We start from the raw sequence: 21,977 nt of genomic DNA on the forward strand, positions 1-21,977 counted from the left end.
GGACATTGAATAAATTTAAGACAGAGATAGACAGTTTCTTAAACGAAAAGGGAATAAGGGGGCGGGCAGGGAAGTGGAGCTGAGTCCATGATCGGATCAGCCATGATAATATTAAATGGCGGAGCAGGCTCGAGGGGCCATATGGCCTACTCCTGCTCCTATTTCTTATGTTCTTATTAACTGGAGAAAGAAGAAAACTTGAAAAGAGGGGATTTGACCTTCAGGCACCTGATATCCAACAAGATGTATTCTCAATCACGGCGGTTTGTCCGTCAATAGGCACAGTATGGGTGTGAGGGCTCTTAAACATATTAGGAGCAGGAGGAGGCCATTCGGCCCCTCGCGCCTGCTCCACCATTCAATGAGATCCCGGCTGATCTTTGACCTCAACTCCACTTTCCCGCCTGATCTCTCGATTCCCCGAGAGTCCAAAAATCTATCGATCTCAGCCTTGAATATACTCAACGACTGAGCCTCCACAGCCCCCTGTGGCAGAGAATTCCAAAGATTCACCACCCTCTGAGTGAAGAAATTCCTCCTCATCCCAGTCCTTATCCTGAGACTATGTGACCCCTGGTTCTAGACTCCCCAGCCCGGGGGAAACATCCTCCCTGCATCTACCCTGTCAATCCCCCTCAGAATCTTCTGTTTCAATGAGATCACCTCTCATTCTTCTAAACTCCAGAGTATAGGCTCAATCTACTCAATCTCTCCTCATAGGACAACCCTCACATCCCAGAAATCAATCTAGTGAACCTCTGCTGTACCGCCTCTAAGGGATGAGGGCCTTCAGTGACGTGGAGAGACTGGAGAAGCTGGGGTTGTTCTCCTTGGAGCAGAGAAGGTTATGGGGAGATTTAATAGAGGTGTTCAAAATCACGAGGGGTTTTGATCGAGTCGCTCGGGAGAAACTGTTTCCGGGGGCAGGAGGGTCGGTAACCGGAGGGACACAGATTGACAATAATCGGCGATGGAACCAGAGGGAGAGATGGGGGGAGAAAGTTTTTTAAGCAGCGAGTTGTTGTGATCGGGAACGCGCTGCCTGAAGGGGCGGTGGGAGCAGATTCAATCGTAACTTTCAAACGGGGAATTGGAGAAATAGTTGAACAGGGGGTAATTGCCGGACTGTGGGGAAAGAGCAGGGGGGAGCGTGGGACTGATTGGGTCGCTCTGTCACAGAGCCGGCACAGCACTGGGCTCGATGGGCCCAATGGGATCCTCCTGTGCCGTGTGATTCTATTAAAGAAACTGAAAGTGGTGGAAATCGGAAGTTACCAGCAGCGACGGCTAGAACTACACAGCGAGTCAGTCAGCATCTTTCAGCCACTTGCTCCACCGAGGGCAGACTTACCTCCAACTCGTTGAGGCGCTGGATCCGAGGGGTGAACTTGAAGTTGTCAACTTCGACAGCGAAAGGCGGTTGCCAGTCCTGGAGAAAGAATGTTTGGGGGGGGTGGGGGGGGGGAAAAACACAGGTTTTAGGAGGCTGTGTGGGCAATAATCCGATCACGCTTTGGCAGAACTGCGACGGACGGAATGGATTCCTGACAGAGCAACCCGAAGGGTCAAACCTTCCTCGCAAACAGTGGGACAACCATCGACTGCCTCAGAACCGGTCACGGTCGATGCTGCCACCTTCTCCGTAGATGGAAGATTGAAGCATCCCCATCATGTGAATGTGGAGCCCCGAATCATGGCAGTTTACATAGAAACATAGAAAGATAGAAAGATACAAAATAGGTGCAGGAGTAGGCCATTCGGCCCTTCAAGCCTGCACCGCCATTCAATATGATCATGGCTGATCACCCGCACCTCCCCCCCACGCCCCCCAGCCGCAAGGACCACATCCAACTCCCTCCCGAACACATCCAACGAACTGGCATCAACACCCCCGCCCCCCCACCCCCCGGCAGGGAACCACACAGGCCAACAACTCCCCGAGTGAAGAAGTCCCTCCCAATTCCAGCTCCAAACAGCCCAACCCCCCCATCTCAAGAGCGTGCCCCCCCCCCCCCCCCCCGGCTCCAGACCCACCCAACACCGGGAAAACTCCCCCCGCACCCAGCATGGACGGAGGCCATTTCGGCCCATCGTGTCCGCGTTGCGCCGGCCGACAAAGAGCCACCCAGCCTAATCCAACTTTCCAGCTCTGGGTCCGTAGCCCTGTAGGTTACGGCACTTCGAGCGCACATCCAAACGTGGTAAGGGTTTCTGCCTCTACCACCCTTTCAGGCATTGAGATTCCCCCCAGACACCCACCACCCTCTGGGTGAATAAACATAGAAATTTACAGCACAGAAAGAGGTCATTTCGACCCATTGTGTCCGTCAAAGGTTCCCAACTCCCCGCTAACCCTCCCACCAATGACTAAATCTCTGCCCCCTGATTATTGACCTCTCTGCCAAGGGAAATAGGTCCTTCCTATCCACTCTGTCTCGGCCCCTCATAAGCAGATCATCGAGCACTGCCCTCAGAGGGAATTCGCAGGCAGCCGACAAGATATCCACGCTGTTACACCGGAAGCTTTGGCCTGGATATCAAACTTAGACACGGACATTCGATTTGCTTTGCCACTACCGTACGAAAGTAGAAGCAGATTTGGGTCAGAATACAGTTCACTTCCAACCTAACTATACTTCCCTTAAAGGCTTCTTTTATACACCAAGGTAGATTCAGACCATACGAATGCTGACAATTCTATGTACCAAATGCCGTGTTTTATGCAGAGTCTGCACAATTATTCAATCCCATAACAGCTTCCCTCAGTCTTATCAACTCCAATTTTGGGTGTCCTCTTGGCCCAGTTGGTCCCGCCTCTTCTGAGCCAGAAGATTTGTCGAGGTCTTTCAAACAATGAAGGGGATCGACAGGGTAGAGGTTTGCACGTGTGTGGGGAGAGACCAGAACTAGGGGGCCATCGATAAGTGATGGTCAATAATAAACACAATGGGGAATTCAGGAGAAACTTCTTTACCCCGAGAGCAGTGAGAAAGTGGAACTCGCTGCCACTGGGAGGGGTTGAGGCGAATAGTATCGATGTATTTAAGGGGAAGCTGGATAAACACATGGGGGAGAAAGGAATAGGAGATGGTGATGGGGTGAGATGGAGAGGGGTGGGAGGGAGCTGGTGTGGAGCATAAACCCCGGCACGGAGCGGTGGGGCCCAATGTCTGGGCTGTCATATTTGTTACAGTGTGGGCTTGACCCCTTTACAACAACAACAACAACTTGTATTTATACAGCGCCTTGAACCGAGTAAAATGTCCCCAGGAACTTCACAGGAGGGATTAACACAATTTGACACCGAGCCACATAAGGAGATTAGGGACAGACAACCAAAAGCTGGGTCAAAGAGGTCGACTTTAAGCAGCGTCTTAAAGGGGGAGAGAGGGGCGGAGAGGTTTAGGGAGGGAATTCCAGAGCTTGGGGCCCAGGCAACAGAAGGCACGGCCAACGATGGTGGAGTGATTGTAATCAGGGATGCTCAAGAGGGCACAATTTGAGGAGCGCAGACATCTCGGGAGAGTTCTGGGGCTGGAGGAGGTTACAGAGATAGGGAGGGGTATGGGGGCTGGAGGGGGTTACAGAAATAGGAAGGGGTGTAGGCTGGAGGAGATTACAGAGATAGGGAGGGATGTAGGGACTGGAGGAGGTTAGAGAAATAGGGAGGAGTGTGGGGGCTGGAGGGGTTTACAGAGATAGGGAGGGGTGTAGGGGCTGGAGGAAGTTACAGAGATAGGGAGGGTTGTAGAGGCTGGGGGAGGTTATAGAGATAGGAAGGGATGTAGGGGCTGGAGGGGGTTACAGAGATAGGGAGAGTGCAAGGAGGCCACGGAGGGATTTAAAACCGAGGCGTTGCCGGACTGGGGGCAGTGAAGGTCAGCGAGCACAGGGAGGGTGATCCAAGGCTGCTCACGTCGAGGGAAACATTCCAGGGCAGTGTTACCGACTCAGCCGAAAGTCGGCAAGCTGAGATTGTTGTCCGCTTGGTTCAGTGTTTGTTAAAAATCCCACGGTACTGCACGGAGAGTGGAATTCCCCAGCGCCCTGAACAACATTCCTCCTTCAAACACACACCATCAGAAACCGATCATCGGCACTTCCATCTCAGCACCAAGAGATGTAGATAGTCATTTGCACCCTGTTCCAACGCACCCCTGGCTGGCCAACGTAAACTACAGGTGATCCCAAACTCAGCTGCCCCGTGTCCTAACTCGCACCGAGTCCCACACCCCTCACCCCCTGTGCTCACTGCCCTGTGTCCTCACTCGCACCGAGTCCCCCTCACCCCCTGTGCTCGCTGCCCCGTGTCCTAACTCGCACCGAGTCCCACATCCATCACCCCCTGTGCTCACTGTCCTGTGTCCTAACTCGCACCGAGTCCCGCTCACCCATCACCCCCTGTGCTCACTGCCCCGTGTCCTAACTCGCACCGAGTCCCACACCCATCACCCCCTGTGCTCACTGCCCCATGTCCTAACTCGCACCGAGTCCCACACCCCTCACCCCCTGTGCTCACTGCCCTGTGTCCTAACTCGCACCCAGTCCCACTCACCCCTCACCCCCTGTGCTCGCTGCCCCGTGTCCTAACTCGCACCGAGTCCCACATCCATCACCCCCTGTGCTCACTGTCCTGTGCCCTAACTCGCACCAAGTCCCGCTCACCCCTCACCCCCTGTGCTCACTGCCCTGTGTCCTAACTCGCACCCAGTCCCGCTCACCCATCACCCCCTGTGCTCACCGACCTGCATTGGCTCCCGGTTAAACAACGCCTCGAATTCAAAGTTCTCATTCTTGTTTACAAACCCCTCCATGGCCTACTCGCTCCCTCCCTATCTCGTTAACCTCCTCCAGCCCCTACACCCCTCCCTATCTCTGTAACCTCCTCCAGCCCCCACACCCCTCCCTATCTCTGTAACCTCCTCCAGCCCCAAAACCCTCCCTATCTCTGTAACCCCCACCACCCCCCACACCCCCCCCCCCCCCCCGATGTCTGCGCTCCTCTAATTCTGCCCTCCTGAGCATCCCTGATTATAATCACTCCAACCATCGGTGGCCGTGCCTTCAGCTGCCTAGGCCCCAAGCTCTGCAACACTCTAAACCTCTCTACCTCTTTCCTCCTTCAAGACGCTCCTTAAAACCGACCTCTTTGACCAAGCTTTTGGTCACCTGCGATAATTTGTACTTATGCAGCTCAGTCTGAAATTTTTTATCTCATAATACTCCTGCGAAGCACCTTGGGACCTTTCACTATGTTAAAGGTGTTATATAAATACACATTGCTGTTGCAACATGATCAGACATCATACAACGGCAAGTATTTTTAATGATGCGCTATGTTGCAGTCCTATTAATGAAAGGTCAGAAGTTTATCACTGCGGCGTGTTCACGAGTGTGCGTCACCCAGACTCCGGACGCAAGCGGGCCGTCGAGACTGTCCACAGAGCAGTGACTGCCCCCTCGGTAGTTTGCGATCCGCGGGACGGCACCTCGACACGCTCACCAAAGGAGGGGTTTCCCCGAATCCCCTTCAATATGGGGGCAAGGCACGTTTCAAAAGGCGTTTATTTTCCACTCGATTGCAGTACAGAAAGAGGCCTTGTGGAAATGCCAGGCACACTTTCTCCGCATTGCGGCCCAGACAGACCTCCACATCTCTCTACCTGCCCGCACAATTCTGCCTTTCCCCCAAACTAAAACAGTGCGACCAATGTTGGCACCTCACTGTTCCCCAAACGGATCAGTAAACACTGCTCCGGCATTACACAGAAACACACCATTGGGTCCCACCGCTCCGTGCCGGGGTTTATGCTCCACACCAGCCTCCTCCTAGCCCTCTCCATCTCCCCCCTCATCACCACCTCCTTCTATTCCTTTCTCCCCCATGTGTTTATCCAGCTTCCCCTTAAATGCATCGATAATATTCGCCTCGACCCCTCCCTGTGGCAGTGAGTTCCACATTCTCACCGCTCTCTGGGTAAAGAAGTTTCTCCTGAATTCACCATTGGATTTATTAGTGACGATCTCACATCGATGGCCCCCGAGTTCTGGTCTCCACCACAAGTGGGGACATCTTCTCTACGTCTACCCTATCAATACCCCTTTGTCATTTTAAAGACCTTGATCAGGTCACCCCTCAGCATTCTCTTTTCAAGAGCCCCAGCCCGTTCAGTCATCCCTCTCGTAAATATCTTTCTTGCAATTTCTCCAGTGCTTCTATATCCTTCTGTAATAAGTCAACAAGATTTCCGCGACATTAAATGCTTGCTCTCATAATCGTCCTCTTTAAATCTGCTTCTTGAAGTTGTACAATTAGTGCTGGTAATCAGATAATTGGGGGCTGGGGGGTTGGGAGTGTTTCTGCGGATTAAACCAGCTCGGCAGGTAAACTGCACAGTAGCGCGACATCCTCGCCATCTTGGGGAGGCATCAGAGGACTGACAGCTGTCGGTGCCTCAGGAGGAGGGAACGATCGAGTAGATGGGCAGAAAGAATCTGGCTCTGTGGGTATTTATCTGTGTGCTATGGTGCTGAACCATACACAGGAACAGGAGGAGGCCGTTCAGCCCCTCGACCCTGTTACATTAGGGACAGGAGGAGACCATTCAGCCCCTCGACCCTGTTACATTAGGGACAGGAGGAGGCCATTCAGCCCCTCGGGCCTGTTACATTAGGGACAGGAGGAGGCCGTTCAGCCCCTCGGGCCTGTTACATTAGGGACAGGAGGAGGCCGTTCAGCCCCTCGAGCCTGTTACATTAGGGACAGGAGGAGGCCGTTCAGCCCCTCGAGCCTGTCACATTAGGGACAGGAGGAGGCCGTTCAGCTCCTCAAGCCTGTTACATTAGGAACAGGAGGAGGCCGTTCAGCCCCTCGAGCCTGTTACCTTCGGGACAGGAGGAGGCCGTTCAGCCCCTCGAGCCTGTTACATTAGGAACAGGAGGAGGCCATTCAGCCCCTCGGGCCTGTTACATTAGGAACAGGAGGAGGCCGTTCAGCCCCTCGAGTCTGTTACATTAGGAACAGGAGGAGGCCGTTCAGCCCCTCGAGCCTGTTACATTAGGAACAGGAGGAGGCCATTCAGCCCCTCGGGCCTGTTACATTAGGAACAGGAGGAGGCCGTTCAGCCCCTCGAGCCTTACATCTTTCACGACCACTGGATGTCTCAAAGCACTTTACAGCCAATGAAGTAGCTTTGAAGTGTAGTTACTGTTGTAATGTGGGAAACAGGCATCAATTTGTGCACAGCAAGCTCCCGCAAACGGTAATGTGATAATGACCCAGATAATCTGTTTTAGTGATGTTGGTTGAGGGATAAATATTGGCCCGAGAACACTGGGGAAAACTCCCCCTGTTCTACCTCCAAATAATGGCATGGGATCTTTCAGTTTTAATGTCTCATCCGAAAGACGGCCCCTCCGACAGTGTGGCGCTCCCTCAGTGCCACCCCTCCAACAGTGTGGCGTTCCCTCAGTGCCACCCCTCCGACAGTGCAGCACTCCCTCAGTACCGCCCCTCCGACAGTGCGGCGCTCCCTCAGTACCGCCCCTCCGACAGTGCGGGGCTCCCTCAGTACCGCCCCTCCGACAGCGCAGTGCGGCGCTCCCTCAGTACCGCCCCTCCGACAGTGCGGCGCTCCCTCAGTACCGCCCCTCCGACAGTGCGGGGCTCCCTCAGTACCACCCCTCCGACAGCGCAGTGCTCCCTCAGTACCGCCCCTCCGACAGTGCGAGGCTCCCTCAGTACCGCCCCTCCGACAGTGCGAGGCTCCCTCAGTACCGCCCCTCCGACAGTGCGGCGCTCCCTCAGTACCGCCCCTCCGACAGTGCGAGGCTCCCTCAGTACCGCCCCTCCGACAGTGCGGCGCTCCCTCAGTACCACCCCTCCGACAGTGCGGCACTCTCCTGTGACTCAGGCGAGTGTGCTACCCTCAGCCACGGCTGACACACAGTTAGACCACAGTTGGAACATTCGATGAAATTCTGACAAGCCTGTTATAGGAAAGCTATGAGTCATGATAGGGCGCAGGCAAAGATTTACTGGGGAATTATACCAGGAACGAGATGTTCTGGCCATGAAGAAAAGCTCAAAATTAATTTCTTTCACAGCAGAGCGGAATAAAAGATACGGTTAGAATTAGGAAAGATTTCGAAAGGGTAAACAGCGAATATTCGTTCCCACTGGTAACAATGGACAAAGACTTTGTCATCACTGCAACAATGTAGGGGGAAAGTTAGAAGCAATCTTTCTCCCCCGCACCCCCCCCTCCCAGCCACAGAAATATATTTAGGACATGGGACAATTCTAATCGCGTATGAAAAATGACCATTTGCACTGGAGGGCTGCCGTCACCCGTCTTAAGAAACCCGCCCTCCTGTATGGCTCAGAGACATGGACCATGTACATTAGACACCTCAAGTCGCTGGAGAAATACCACCAACGATGTCTCCGCAAGATCCTGCAAATCCCCTGGGAGGACAGACGCACCAACGTTAGCGTCCTCGACCAGGCCAACATCCCAGCATCGAAGCACTGACCACACTCGACCAGCTCCGCTGGGCAGGGCCACATTGTCCGCATGCCCCGACACGAGACTCCCAAAGCAAGCGCTCTACTCGGAACTCCTTCACGGCAAGCGAGCCCCAGGTGGGCAGCGGAAACGTTTCAAGGACACCCTCAAGGCCTCCTTGATAAAGTGCAACATCCCCACCGACAACTGGGAGTCCCTGGCCAAAGACCAGTCCGCCCTAAGTGGAGGAAGTGCATCCGGGAGGGCGCTGAGCACCTCGAATCTCGACGCCGAGAGCATGCAGAAAACAAGCAGAGGCAGCGTGCGGCAAACCTGTCCCACCTACCCTTTCTCTCTGCAAGATCCTGTGACTGGGACTGTGGTTCTCGTATTGGACTGTTCAGTCAGCTAAGAACTCACTTTTAGAGTGGAAGCAAGTCTTCCTCAATTCCGAGGGACTGCCTATGATGATGATGATGGAGAGCAGGGAGGGAGTTCTCCCCGGTATCCTGGGGCCAATATTTATCCCTCAACCAACAACTTGTATTTATATACCGCCTTTAACGTGGTAAAACATCCCAAATTGCTTCACAGGAGTGTTATCAGACAAAGAATTGGACACCGAGCCACACAAGGAGAAACTAGGGACAGGTGACCAAAAAGCTGGGTCACAGGGTGAGGTTTTAAGGAGCGCCTTACAAGGAGGAGAGAGAGGCGAAGAGGTTTAGGGAGGGAATTCCAGAGCTTGGGGCCCAGGCAGCTGAAGGCACGGCCACCAATGGTGAGCAATGGAAACCGGGGGATGCTCAAGACGGCACAATTAGAGTGCAGACATATCAAAGGGATGTGGGGCTGGAGGAGTTTACAGAGGTAGGGCCATGGAGGGATTTGAAAATAAAAATTAGAATTTTAAAATTGAGGCGTTGCTTAACCGGGAGCCAATGTAGGTCGGTGAGCACAGGGGGTGATGGGTGAGCAGGACTCGGTGCGAGTTAGGACACAGGGGCAGCCGAGTTTTGGATCACCTCCCACATTCTACCCCATGTAAACTAGAGGTCGGCCAGGAGACTATTGGAATTGTGAAGTCTAAAAGGTAACAAAGACACGGATGAGGGTTTCAGCACTGAAACCGAAGATCTGGGTCATTAACACACTGCTGTTTGTGGGGGCAGCCGAAAGCTTATGGTCTACAGGGCTGTCGTGATACCCACCCTCCTGTGTGACTCAGAGACACGGACCATACACAGTAGACACCTCAAATCGCTGGAGAAATACCACCAACGATGTCTCCGCAAGATCCTGCAAATCCCCTGCAAAACCAACGTTAGTGTCCTCGACCAGGCCAACATCCCCAGCATCGAAGCACTGACCACACTCGACCAGCTCCGCTGGGCAGGGCCACATTGTCCGCATGCCCCGACACGAGACTCCCAAAGCAAGCGCTCTACTCGGAACTCCTTCACGGCAAGCGAGCCCCAGGTGGGCAGCGGAAACGTTTCAAGGACACCCTCAAAGCCTCCCTGATAAAGTGCAACATCCCCACCGACACCTGGGAGTCCCTGGCCAAAGACCGCCCTAAGTGGAGGACCAGCATCGGGGAGGGCACTGAGCACCTCGAGTCTCGTCGCCGAGAGCATGCAGAAACCAAGCGCAGGCAGCGAAAGGAGCGTGCGGCAAACCTGTCCCACCCTCCCTTTCCCTCAACGACTATCTGTCACACCTGTGAAGGGACTGTGGTTCTCGTATTGGACTGTACAATCACCTGAGAACTCACTTTTGGAGTGGAAGAAAGTCTTCCTCGATTGCGAAGGGCTGCCTATGATGATGAAGCTGTTTTTGTGGGAGCTTGCTGTGCGCAAATTTGCGTTTCCTACATTGCGACAGTGACTACACTCCAAAAAGTACTTCACTGGCTGTGAAGCGCTTTGGGAAGGCCGGAGGTGCAAGTTTTTCTCTTGAGTCAACACCTCAAGGATGGCAGGGCCGGGGAGCACGTTGGAAAACAAGTTGTACTGGTTGCACGGGACTGGAATAGGCCCTTGGGTATTATGTGGAGAAGCACAGTGTGGAACACAAACCTATATCCCCTAAATTCTACTCCAATCCAATCAGCCCCAATGCAATTCCGTTGTGTGACTGTGGTAGCGATCTCGTTAGGAGACTGAAGTTGGGAGCTACACTTTGCTTTTCCCTGCCCTAGCCACTGCTGAGAATTTGAAAAACACTTCGGATGCCCCAAGAGGCTGAAATAGTTTTTCTTTTTTAAAACGTGTCTCGGATTTAAATACAGAGCCCTCGCTCATCAAGCGCGATACTGAGGAACAGACAGACCGGTTGAAAGGTTTCCTCTCCCCCTCCTCACCAAACTTCATGTTCGGAGACAGCAATCACAGCATAGAATCACAGAAATGTACAGCACGGACGGAGGCCGTTTCAGCCCATCGTGTCTGCGTTGCGCCGGTCGACCAAGAGCTATCCCACTTTCCCGCTCTGGGTCCGTAGCCCTGTAGGTTAAGGCACTTCGAGCGCACATCCAAATGTGGTGAGGGTTTCTACCTCTACCACCCTTTCAGGCAGTGGGTTCCGCACCCTAGACCCCCACCACCCTCTGGGTGAAGACATTTCCCCTCAAACCCCCTCTAAACCTCCCCCCAATTACTTTCAATCTCTGCCCCCTGGTTGTTGACCCCTCTGCCAAGGGAAACAGGTCCGTCCTATCCACTCTATCCAAGTCCCTCACACCTCAATTAAATCTCCCCTCAGCCTCCTCTGTTCCAAAGAAAACAACCCCAGCCTCTCCAATCTTTCCTCATCGCTAAAGTTCTCCAGTCCTGGCAACATCCTGGTAAATCTCCTCTGTAGTGCAACATCCTGGTAAATCTGCTCTGTACCCTCTCCAATGCAGCATCCTGGTAAATCTCCTCTGTACCCTCTCTCCGGTGCAATCACATCTTTCCTGTAATGCGGTGACCAGAACTGCACGCAGTACTCCAGCTGTGGCCTAACTAGTGTTTTATACAGTTCGAGCATAACCTCCCTGCTCTTGTATTCTATGCCTCAGCTAATAAAGGCAAGCATTCCGTATGCCTTCTTAACCACCTTATTTACCTGGCCTGCTCCCGCCAGGGATCTGTGGACACGCACTCCAAGGTCCCTTTGTTCCTCTACAATTCTCATGAATGGATCAATAATTGCCGAAACCAAATCGGCGGCGAAATAACGGACACTATCTCGATACAGCACAAACCCCTACAACATTCCAACCCCCCACCCTCCCCCCCTCCCCGAGTCTACTTTCAACCTGAATCATATTATAAAGGGGGGGGGGGGGTTGGTACGGGTCCAAGAAAACTCGAAGTGACCATGTCCCCCTGTCTTAATGAGTCACGGAGCGAGTCCTGGCAGTCTATTCGACCATGGGGGGCATCACCTTGAAACCCAATCTTGCCCACTGATCTCTGGGGTCACTATAAAGGCTGGCTACGGTGGTTAGCAGATTGCTCGAGCCTTCGGTGGTTCATAATTCAGTCCACATCCTGACAAATTCACTCGACGCCAAAACGATACGTCAGAAGGACAGACAGACAGGAAGGACAGAAACAAACGAGGATAGACAGATATTTGGGATTAATATCCTGGATTACTGGTTGAGCAGCGAGTAATCCACTTCCAATTATCTGGGGGGACTTTACATACAATTTATTTTGGAGCAGCCTGGAGGGGTAAATACACCACTTGGTGTTGTACAGAGCCAATCAGGTTTCTGCCAAGCAGTGATTGTTACAAGGCTGGGCTTGGAAAGGGAGGGGACTTAAGTGCAAAAATACATAAAGTATTGGTTGCCAAGTACCTTCATCAATGACCTTCCCTCCATCACCAGGTCAGAAGTGGGGATGTTCGCTGATGATTGCACTGTGTTCAATTTATTTGCAACTAACTCCTCAGATAATGGAGCTGTCCGTGCCCGCATGCAGCAAGACCTGGACAACATTCAGGCTTGGGCTGATAAGCGGCAAGTAACATTCGCACCACACAAGTGCCAGGCAATGACTGTCTCCAACAAGCGAGAGTCTAACCACCGCCCCTTGACATTCAACAGCATTACCATCGCCAAATCCCCCGCCATCAACATCCTGGGGGTCACCATTGACCAGAAACTTCACTGGACCAGACACATAAATACTGTGGCCACAAGAGCAGGTCAGAGGCTGGGTATTCTGCGGCGAGTGTCTCACCTCCTGAACTCCCCAAAGCCTTTCCACCATCTACAAGGCACAAGTCAAGAGTGTGATGGAACACTCTCCACTTGCCTGGGTGAGTTGCAGCTCCAACAACACTCGAGACGCTAGACACCATCCAGGACAAAGCTGCCCCGCTCGATGGGCCACGCTACCCACCACCTTCAACACTCACTCCCTCCACCACCGGCGCCCCCTGGCTGCAGTGTGCACCGTCTACAAGATGCACTGCAGCAACTCGCCAAGGCTTCTTCGGCAGCAACTCCCAAACCCGCGGCCTCTAACCACCCAGAAGGACAAGGGCAGCAGGCGCATGGGAACACCATCACCTCCACGTTCCCCTCCGAGTCACACACCATCCCGACTTGGAAATATATCGGCTGTCACTTCATTGTTGCTGGGTCACAATTCTGGAACTCTCTCCCTAACAGCACTGTGGGAGCACCTTCACCACACGGACTGCAGCGGTTCAAGAAGGCGGCTCACCACCACCATCTCAAGGGTAATTAGGGATGGGCAATAAATGCCGGCCTTGCCAGCGACGCACACAACTGTGAATGAATTAAAAAAACTTAACTGACAAGCTAATATTGACAGATAGTCGGACAAGTAAAACGGTACAGGTACAACGTCCGAACTCCAGAATCCTCGGGGCGGAGTCCGTTCCGTTTTTTCCGGATTTCACAGACAAGAAAATCAATCATCCGAAATCCGGAATCCTCGGGACCAAATCCTTGCCGGGTTTTGAGCGGTGAAGTCCAAAATTCGGCAAAACGCGAAAGCCGGCACGGAGTCGGCCGAGGATTCTGGATTTCAGACTTGATCATCTTATCTGAAATCCGGAATCCTCGACCGGATCCATGCCGGATTTCAGGTTTTGCCTCAAAAACGTCTGGATTCCGGACAATGCCTTCAGCCGTGCGCAAAATGTCCGGCTTTCGGAGTTCCGAATTCGGGACGTTGAATTTGTATCACCACAGGAAGTGGTTGAGGCGAATAGCGTAGATGCATTTAAAGGGGAAGCTGGATAAATACCTATGGGAGAAAGGAATGGAAGGAGAAGGCGATGGGCTGAGGTGAAGAGGGATGGGAGGAGGCTAGTCTGGATCATAAACACCGGCACGGCACGGTTGGGCTGAGAGGCCTGTTTCCGTGCTGTAAATGCTATCTCCTCGAACAAGTACACAAAATAAGCAACGTGCACGTGCACATTTTTGTGGTAAGACCAAAGCTAAACTAGAACCAGCTGACAGGAAAAGGGAGCTGCACTGAGAACTGACAACTGTTTCATGGACGTTGGGTGATTGTAGACGGTGAGTTGGGTCTCTAGGCGAGACGAGCTTGCAGAATGGCTGCTGACTTTCTGGAACGGAGTGACGCAAGGAATCCGATGTTCAATCCATCTCCGTCTGACCCGATTATCCAGGTCAGGGCTTGGAATTCACGGAATCTCCGACAGTACGGCGCTCCCCCAGTACCGCCCCTCCGACAGTGCGGCGCTCCCTCAGTATCGCCCTCCGACAGCGCAGTGTGGCGCTCCCTCAGTACCGCCTTTCCGACAGCGCGGCGCAGCCTCAGTACCGCCCCTCCGACAATGCAGCACTCCCTCAGTACTGCCCCTCTGACAATGCGGCACTCCTTCAGGAGTGCCAGCCTAGATTTTGTGCGCTCAAGTCCCTGGAGTGGGACTTGAACCCACAACCTTCTGACTCAGAGGCGAGAGTGCTGCCCACTGAGCCACAGTAGAGGAACAGGGCAGGTAAATGTGATTCACTCGCACGTAATGTAAAGGCTTGCCCATTTCCATGCTGTCATTTCCTCTGATACTCTGCGGGTGACCAAAGATGCTAATCTTCACAACACAGCTCTAGATCATCACAGAGGATGTTTAGCATATAGCCGGGGAATGAGGGACTGAGCTGTATTACAACAGTGGTGCCGAGAACGTCCTAGTTGTCAGTTCTCCGTACAACCCCACCTTCCTGTCAGCTGCGCCTCGAGGAGCTTTGGTCTCACCACACCATAACGTCACGAGGGCACTTCCTCCTCTTCACATAGGGAGGCAGGGAATGGTTATAAAACTGAGCGCTCGCGGTATTTACAGGGCATCGCACTCCCAGCTCACGAGCTCCAGTGGGAAGGGATTGAAGATGTGGATTTGCACAGCAGCGGGTAGACACAAGAACATAAGAAATAGGAGCATGAGTAGGCCATTCGGCCCCTCGAGCCTGCTCCACCATTCAATACGATCGTGGCTGATCTGATCCTGGCCTCAGCTCCACTTCCCCGCCCGCTCCCCATAACCCTTGACTCCCTTGTCGTTCAGAAATCTGTCTATCTCCCCCTTAAATATATTCAATGACCCAGCCTTCACGGCTCTCTGGCGGAGAGAATTCCACAGATTCACCAGAAGAAATCCCCCTCATCTCCATCTTAAATGGGCGACCCCTTATTCGGAGACTATGCCCCCTAGTTCTAGATTCCCCCACGAGGGGGAAACATCCTCTCTGCATCTACCCTGTCCAGCCCCCTCAGAATCTGATACGTTTCAACAAGATCACCTCTCATTCTCCTAAACTCCAATGTGTACAGGCCCAACCTGCTCAACCTTTCCGCATAAGACAACCCCTTCATCTCTGGAATCAACTGAGTGAACCTTCTCTGAATTGCCTCCAAAGCAAGTCTGAACGTAGAAAGCCACCAATTAACGCTGCTGTCCCCGATGGAAAGGGCGCTGATTCAGTGATCAGATTCGAGAGACAGCCGTGCCAAAATACTCGCGTGCAGACACCTGCGCGCATATTTGGGTGCCTTACGCTCACGCGTGACGACTAGCAGCACAAGGACAAGGTGTACAACAGTTGCTGGAACTCTCAAATGCGCTCTGCTGCGAGGATGACAGAAATACATTTTGCGGGGGTGAGGGGAGGGGGTAACCTTTGTTGAAGATGTGCACATTGCACTCTGTAGCCTTGCAGACGGACTCGGATGCAGCATGCGGGGTCTGTGGGACGCATTCACCAGGACCACAACCGCACACACAACACAAAGACAAGCATTCTGCTCCCTGTCGCACCATATGTTGCTCACTGATGTGTTTATGTACTCTCGCGACAAACAGCTGCCTCAAGACTAGCAAATATTCTTAGCTCTGGCCACAGAACCACAGTTCTACAAACCAATAAAAAGGGTGGAGGGGGGAAAGAGAGAACGCTTCCTTCTATATAAAAGAACGTCCTTCTATCTGAGGAAGGACATTCTTGCTATTGAGGGAGTGCAGCGAAGGTTCACCAGACTGATTCCCAGGATGGCAGGACTGACATATGAAGAAAGACTGGATCAACTGGGCCTGTATTCACTGGAGTTTAGAAGAATGAGAGGGGATCTCATAGAAACATATAAAATTCTGACGGGATTGGACAGGTTAGATGCAGGAAGAATGTTCCCGATGTTGGGGAAGTCCAGAACCAGGGGTCACAGTCTAAGGATAAGGGGTAAGCCATTTAGGACCAAGATGAGGAGAAACTTCTTCACTCAGAGTTGTTAACCTGTGGAATTGTCTACCACAGAAAGTTAGAGGCCAGTTCGTTAGATATATTGAAAAGGGAGTTAGATGTGGCCCTTACAGCTAAAGAGATCAAGGGGTATGGAGAGAAAGCAGGAGTGGGATACTGAAGTTGAATGATCAGCCATGATCATATTGAATGGCGGTGCAGGCTCGAAGGGGCGAATGGCCTGCTCCTGCACCTATTTTCTATGTTTCTTACGGCGAAAGGGATCAAGGGGTATGGAGAGAAAGCAGGAGTGGGGTACCGAGGTGAATGATCAGCAATGATCATATTGAATGGTGGTGCAGGCTCGAAGGGCCGAATGGCCTACTCCTGCACCTATTTTCTATGTTTCTATGTTCCTAAAAGGCATTGGCACTGTTCTAGTGAACAAACAAGGTCAAAAAATTCTAACTGTGCTTGACAATGAAGAAACTCCAGACTAAAATTGCTCAGGAAAATTACAACTGATAGCAGAAATTCAAGATAGCGAGATCAAACTACAATAATCTCCAGAGCGAGAAACTCTTACTGGGCTGCAACTTAGGCGCTGGACTTTGAAACAGACAATTCATCTCCTGTGTGCTCACTCAAACCGCAGTTTATTAGTGAGAATTGGGCACCTTTTGGCACGGAATTCTTGTGCAGACCAGGATAGAAAGCATCAAAATCAAAAATCTAATCCCCTTCCCAAGACTGAGAACAAGTTAAACTCGGGAAGAGAAGACTAGATTTGAATTAATTCCCTTACGCACACGGCACCAACACAAAACCGGATTCAAACTGGAACCACGAGTAAAAGCCTGGATGTAAAGGTGATGTTTTCCCCGATTGGTGTTTTAATAAAAAGAGAGACGTGTTTATCCTCAGGACGTCACAAAGCGTTTCACTGTTGTAATGTGGGAAACGCCAAATTGTGCACAGCAAGCTCCCACATACAGCAATGTGATAATGACCCAGATCATCGGTTTTAGTGATGTTGGTTGAGGGATAAATATTGTCTCCAGGACAACGGGGAGAACTCCCCCTGCTCTTCTTCCAATAGTGGCCGTGGGATCTTTTACGTCCACCTGAGAGGGCAGACAGGGTTTAATGTCTCATCTGAAAGATGGCACCTCCGACAGTGCGACGCTCCCGCAGTACCGCCCCTCTGACAGTGCGGCGCTCCCTGGGTACCGCCCCTCCGACACTCCCTCAGTACCTCCCCTCCGACAGTGCGGCGCTCCCTCAGTACCGCCCCTCCGACAGTGCGGCGCTCCCTCAGTACCGCCCCTCCGACAGTGCGGCGCTCCCTCAGCACTGCCCCTCCGACAGTGCGGCGCTCCCTCAGCACTGCACTGCAGTGACAGCCTCGTTTTATGCGCTCAAATCCCTGGAGTGGGACTTGAATCCACAACCTTCTGACTCAGAGCTGAGAGAGCTACCCATTGAGACCGGCCACTTCAGCTTTGTGTTACTAGGGTACTCGTCCCCTCACCATCGAGGACAAGCACAGGTGAACAGGAGGGACATACCAGCCCCCCTCAAACTATTAGCATATCTTTCCTTGCATGTCTTACTGATGGTGTCTGACCCGATAGACCCGATGAAAAGACGACTCCATTGAGTCTTGCAACAGAGCAACACGACCTCCAATACTTGCCACCCACAAGCAGGCATGTAATCTCCTGGGAGAGGCAACAATGCAGGGACAGCGTCAGTGGGTACAAGCCCAATGAACTATCACAGCACAGGGGTGGTGAAAAATGACAGAATCCAGATTTGCCCCTGCCCTATACTTTAAATAGAATCTTCCTCTCAGGCAGTACCTCGGAGTCGAGGATGACATGCTTCCATGCTAACACGAGTTCTCAGGTGACGGATGAGTCCAATGCGGGACCTACAGTCTCTGTCACAGGTGGGGCAGACGGTGGTTGGAGGGATGGGTGGGTGGGGCGTTTGGGTTGTCGTGTGCTCTTTCCGCTGTTTGCTCTTTGGCTTCCGCGTGCTCCCGGCGAAGAGACTCTAAATGTTCGGCGCCTTCCCAGATGCTTCTCCTCCACTTTGAGAGGTCCTGGGCCAGGGACTCCCAGGTGTCGGTGGGGATGCTGCACTTTATCAAGGAGGCTTTGAGAGTGTCCCTGAAGCATTTCCTCTGCCCACCTGGGGCTCACTTGCAGTGATGGAGCTCGGTGTAGAGCACTCGTGTCGGGAGTCTCGAATCGGGCATGCGGACAATGTGGCCAGTCCGTCCGAGCTGATTGATGCTGGGGATGTTGGCCTGAGAGAGAACACTGACGTTGGTGCGCCGATCTTGCCAATGGATTTGCATGATTTTGCGGAGGCAGCGTTGGTGGTACTTCTCTGGTGTTTTGAGGCGCCGACTTTACATAGAATATGAAACACTTTGCTGACACACAGTCTCTCCCACAATAGGACCGAATGATCAGGGATACACGGCTAGACTTCACGAACACAAAAATTCCAAATCACCCCAGGCATGATTTACCCAGCCAATCCGAAAAGATGAATCGATTGGAGTTGCTGAGGAACAAGTGAAAGAAATCCCCCAAACAAATTCAGTACGTGTTGACACACAAATCCAACCTCAATCCACGCTGCCTTGTTTTATTGTGTTTGTCAATGATACTCAAGCTCTACTTCTTCACCACTGCAGACAGCCGGCTCCATACTCTCGCTGGCCGCAACAGGGGTCCAAGCTGGCCTCTAATCTCAGCTCCCGAGTAACACAAGGATAAAGTATTATTTAAATGCTGATATCTCAGGAAGTGTCGATGTACAGAGGGACCTGGGTGTCCTTGTATACCAGTCATTGAAAGTAGACACGCAGGTGCAGCAAGCAGTTTGGAAGGCAAATGATATGTTGGCCTCCATTGCAAGTGGATTTGAGTAAGGGTGTCATACTACAGTTATACAGGGCCTTGGTGAGACCACACCTGGAGTATTGTGAGCAGTTTTGGTCTCCTTACCCAAGAAGGATATACTTGCCATAGAGGGAGTGCAGCGAAGGTTCACCAGACTGATTCCTGGGATGGCAGGACTGACGTATCAGGAGAGATTGGGGTTGACTGGGCCTCTATTCACTGGAGTTTAGAAGAATGAGAGGGGATCGCATTGAAAGGTATAAAATTCTGACGGGGTTGGACAGACTGGATGTGGGGAGGATGTTTCCCCCGGGCTGGGAAGTCTAGAACAAGGGGTCACAGTCTCAGGATACGGGGTGAGAAATTTAGGACCGAGATGAGGAGAAATGTTTTCACTCCGAGGGTGGTGAACCTGTGGAATTCTCTACCACAGAAGGCTGTGGATGCCAAGTCACTGAATATATTTAAGAGGGAGATAGATAAGATTTCTAGACACAAAAGTAATCAAGGGGTATGGGGAAAAAGCGGGAATACGGTGTTGAAATAGAGGATCAGCCATGATCATATTGAATGGCGGTGCAGGCTCGAAGGGCCGAATAGCCTACTACTGCAGCTATTTTCCATGTTTTTAACCAGTCCATCGTCAGAATACTGCCTGCTCCCATCTCCAAATATCACCCACCTCCGCCCCGACCTCTGCCACTGCTCCTGAAGGCCGCCTTTCATTGTCACCTCTTCCAATACACTCGCCTCCCCAGCTTTACCAGAGCGAAACTCCGGCCCCTCCAGAACTCTGCTGTCCATATCCCATCTCGCACCGCCACACAATCATTCATCATCAGCCTCCAGGCCGGCTAAGCTCCAAGCCTCGACTTCAAACTCCTCTGTGGATACTGCCTCTGCAGCCTGGATCCTTGCTATCTCCACAACGCTCTCTCTGCGCACACCGCCGCTCTCCCAACTCTGCTCCAACCGCGCGTTTGGCCGCTTTCCCTGCTCTTCATCACCAGTGGCACAGTCTTCAGGCACCCGATGGCTCACGCGGCAAATGACTCCCCCGCACCCCTCTGCCTCACTTCATCTTCAAAAGCCGACTTGTAACCAACCTCTTCGGCTGTGCCTTTGGCCCGCTTCGAGGTGGGCGACTGGGTGAACGTCACCGGGACGCAGGTCACCGTTTGGAGCTTGGGGCAGGAGCATCGGCTGGGCCCTGGTACAACAGAGGAGTGGGAAGGTCGTGGCGGAGAGTTGGTGGGGTGATCGGGGCAGAGGAGCGACGAGGGACCGTCGCTGAGAGTTGGTGGGTGATCGTGACAGAGGTTCGGCGAACGTTTGGTGCGGAGGGAGATCGTGGCGGAGATGCGGCGAGTGTTTTTGTGGTGGAGGAGCGGTGAGGGATCATGGCGGAGGAGCGTCGAGAGATCGTGGCGAATGTGCAGCGAACGAGGGTACGGGGCCAAGAAGAGCCGAGGGCCCAGGGGCAGCAGACCAGCCCACACTGCGATATGTGCACGCAGTAGGTCCATGCAGCAGAGCAGGTTTCCAGTCGTTCTGGTTAACCCTTGCCACTGGATAAAGGCCGAGCTCTGTCAAGCCCAGGTGGTGGCTGGTGTGCAACGATCACCACACGTTAAAAAAATCCACACACAGGCATCTTCCACCCCCTCAATTGGAGTTCAGGACTGGAACATCGGGTCCTTCATTGAAACATCTGTGAATTCATATGGAAGCAAGTCATCCTCGTTCGAGGGACCGCCTATGATGACCATCATTTCTGCTCTGATCCGACCACAACGTACCATGGGAACGTTATACCGCTTTAAAAGCATCACATTAACGACAAGATTCTGAGGGGGATTGGCAGGGGTGTTGTTTCCCCTGGACTGGGGAGTCTAGAACCAGGGGTCACACAGTCTCAAGATAAGGGGTCGGCCATTTAGGACAGAGATGAGGAGGAATTTCTTCACTCAGAGGGTGGCAAATTTTTGGAAATCACTGCCCCAGAGGGCTGTGGAGGCTCAGTCATTGAGTATATTCAAGGCTGCGATCGGTAGATTTTTGGAGTTGTGGGGAATCGAGGGATCGGGCGGGAAAGTGGAGTTGAGGTCGATGATCAGCCGTGATCTTATTGAATGGCGGAGCCTACTGCTCCTATTTCTTATGTTAAGTATTTGCCGCGACCTATTTCTGCAGAGCTTTGGGGAGTTTCTGTTGGCTGGCACGGGAAATCACAGGTTTTCCCCAACTTTGAGTAAGTCTGCGTCAATTGGCTGCTTTCTACATTCAGACTTTTAATGCTGAAGGGGTGACTGTAGGTTAGTGGAGCTTTTGCACTGTGAGTGGCTTAGCCAGTCACGTGATGTTCACATGACTCAATAAAACCCCGGCCAGTTGAGTTCAGGTTCTCCACGATGAGGCGGGCTGTTGGGAGCCTGGTGGATGGACTGGTGGGGTTCAGTTTGATTGTTAAACCTTTGCGAATAAACCAGCTGGTTAGTTACAGCAAATGTGCAGCTCTTCATCATCATCATCATCATAGGCAGTCCCTCGGAGTCGAGGATGACTTGCTTCCACACTAAAAACGAGTACTCGGGTAACTGATTAACCTGATGCCTGTGCATGGATTTTTTTTTAACGTGGGGTGGCCGTTGCACACCACACGGGCTTGACGGAGCAAGGTCTTGACACAGTGGCAAGGATTAACCAGGGCAACTGGAGACCAGGCTCCACCGCATGTGCCAATACACACACACACAAACCTCAAACATACTCCCTCTGTCCTCCTTCTCGCAGGACCTCGCTCCACGTGCAATTCACAGT

At 52.5% G+C, this 21,977-nt stretch overlaps 1 protein-coding gene across 1 annotated transcript in view; it reads right to left on the reverse strand.

Annotated features, from left to right (window-relative positions):
* Positions 1 to 21,977, reverse strand: part of kdm5c (lysine demethylase 5C) — a 125,685-nt gene that overhangs the window by 71,223 nt on the left and 32,485 nt on the right. Inside the window, exon 2 of the mRNA XM_070869043.1 lies at positions 1,352 to 1,429. Coding sequence (XP_070725144.1) covers positions 1,352 to 1,429 — 78 coding nt within the window. The remainder of the gene's footprint in view (positions 1 to 1,351; positions 1,430 to 21,977) is intronic.

The sequence above is a fragment of the Pristiophorus japonicus genome, chromosome 32, assembly GCF_044704955.1.
Source record: "Pristiophorus japonicus isolate sPriJap1 chromosome 32, sPriJap1.hap1, whole genome shotgun sequence".
In the NCBI taxonomy this organism is placed as follows: domain Eukaryota; kingdom Metazoa; phylum Chordata; class Chondrichthyes; family Pristiophoridae; genus Pristiophorus; species Pristiophorus japonicus.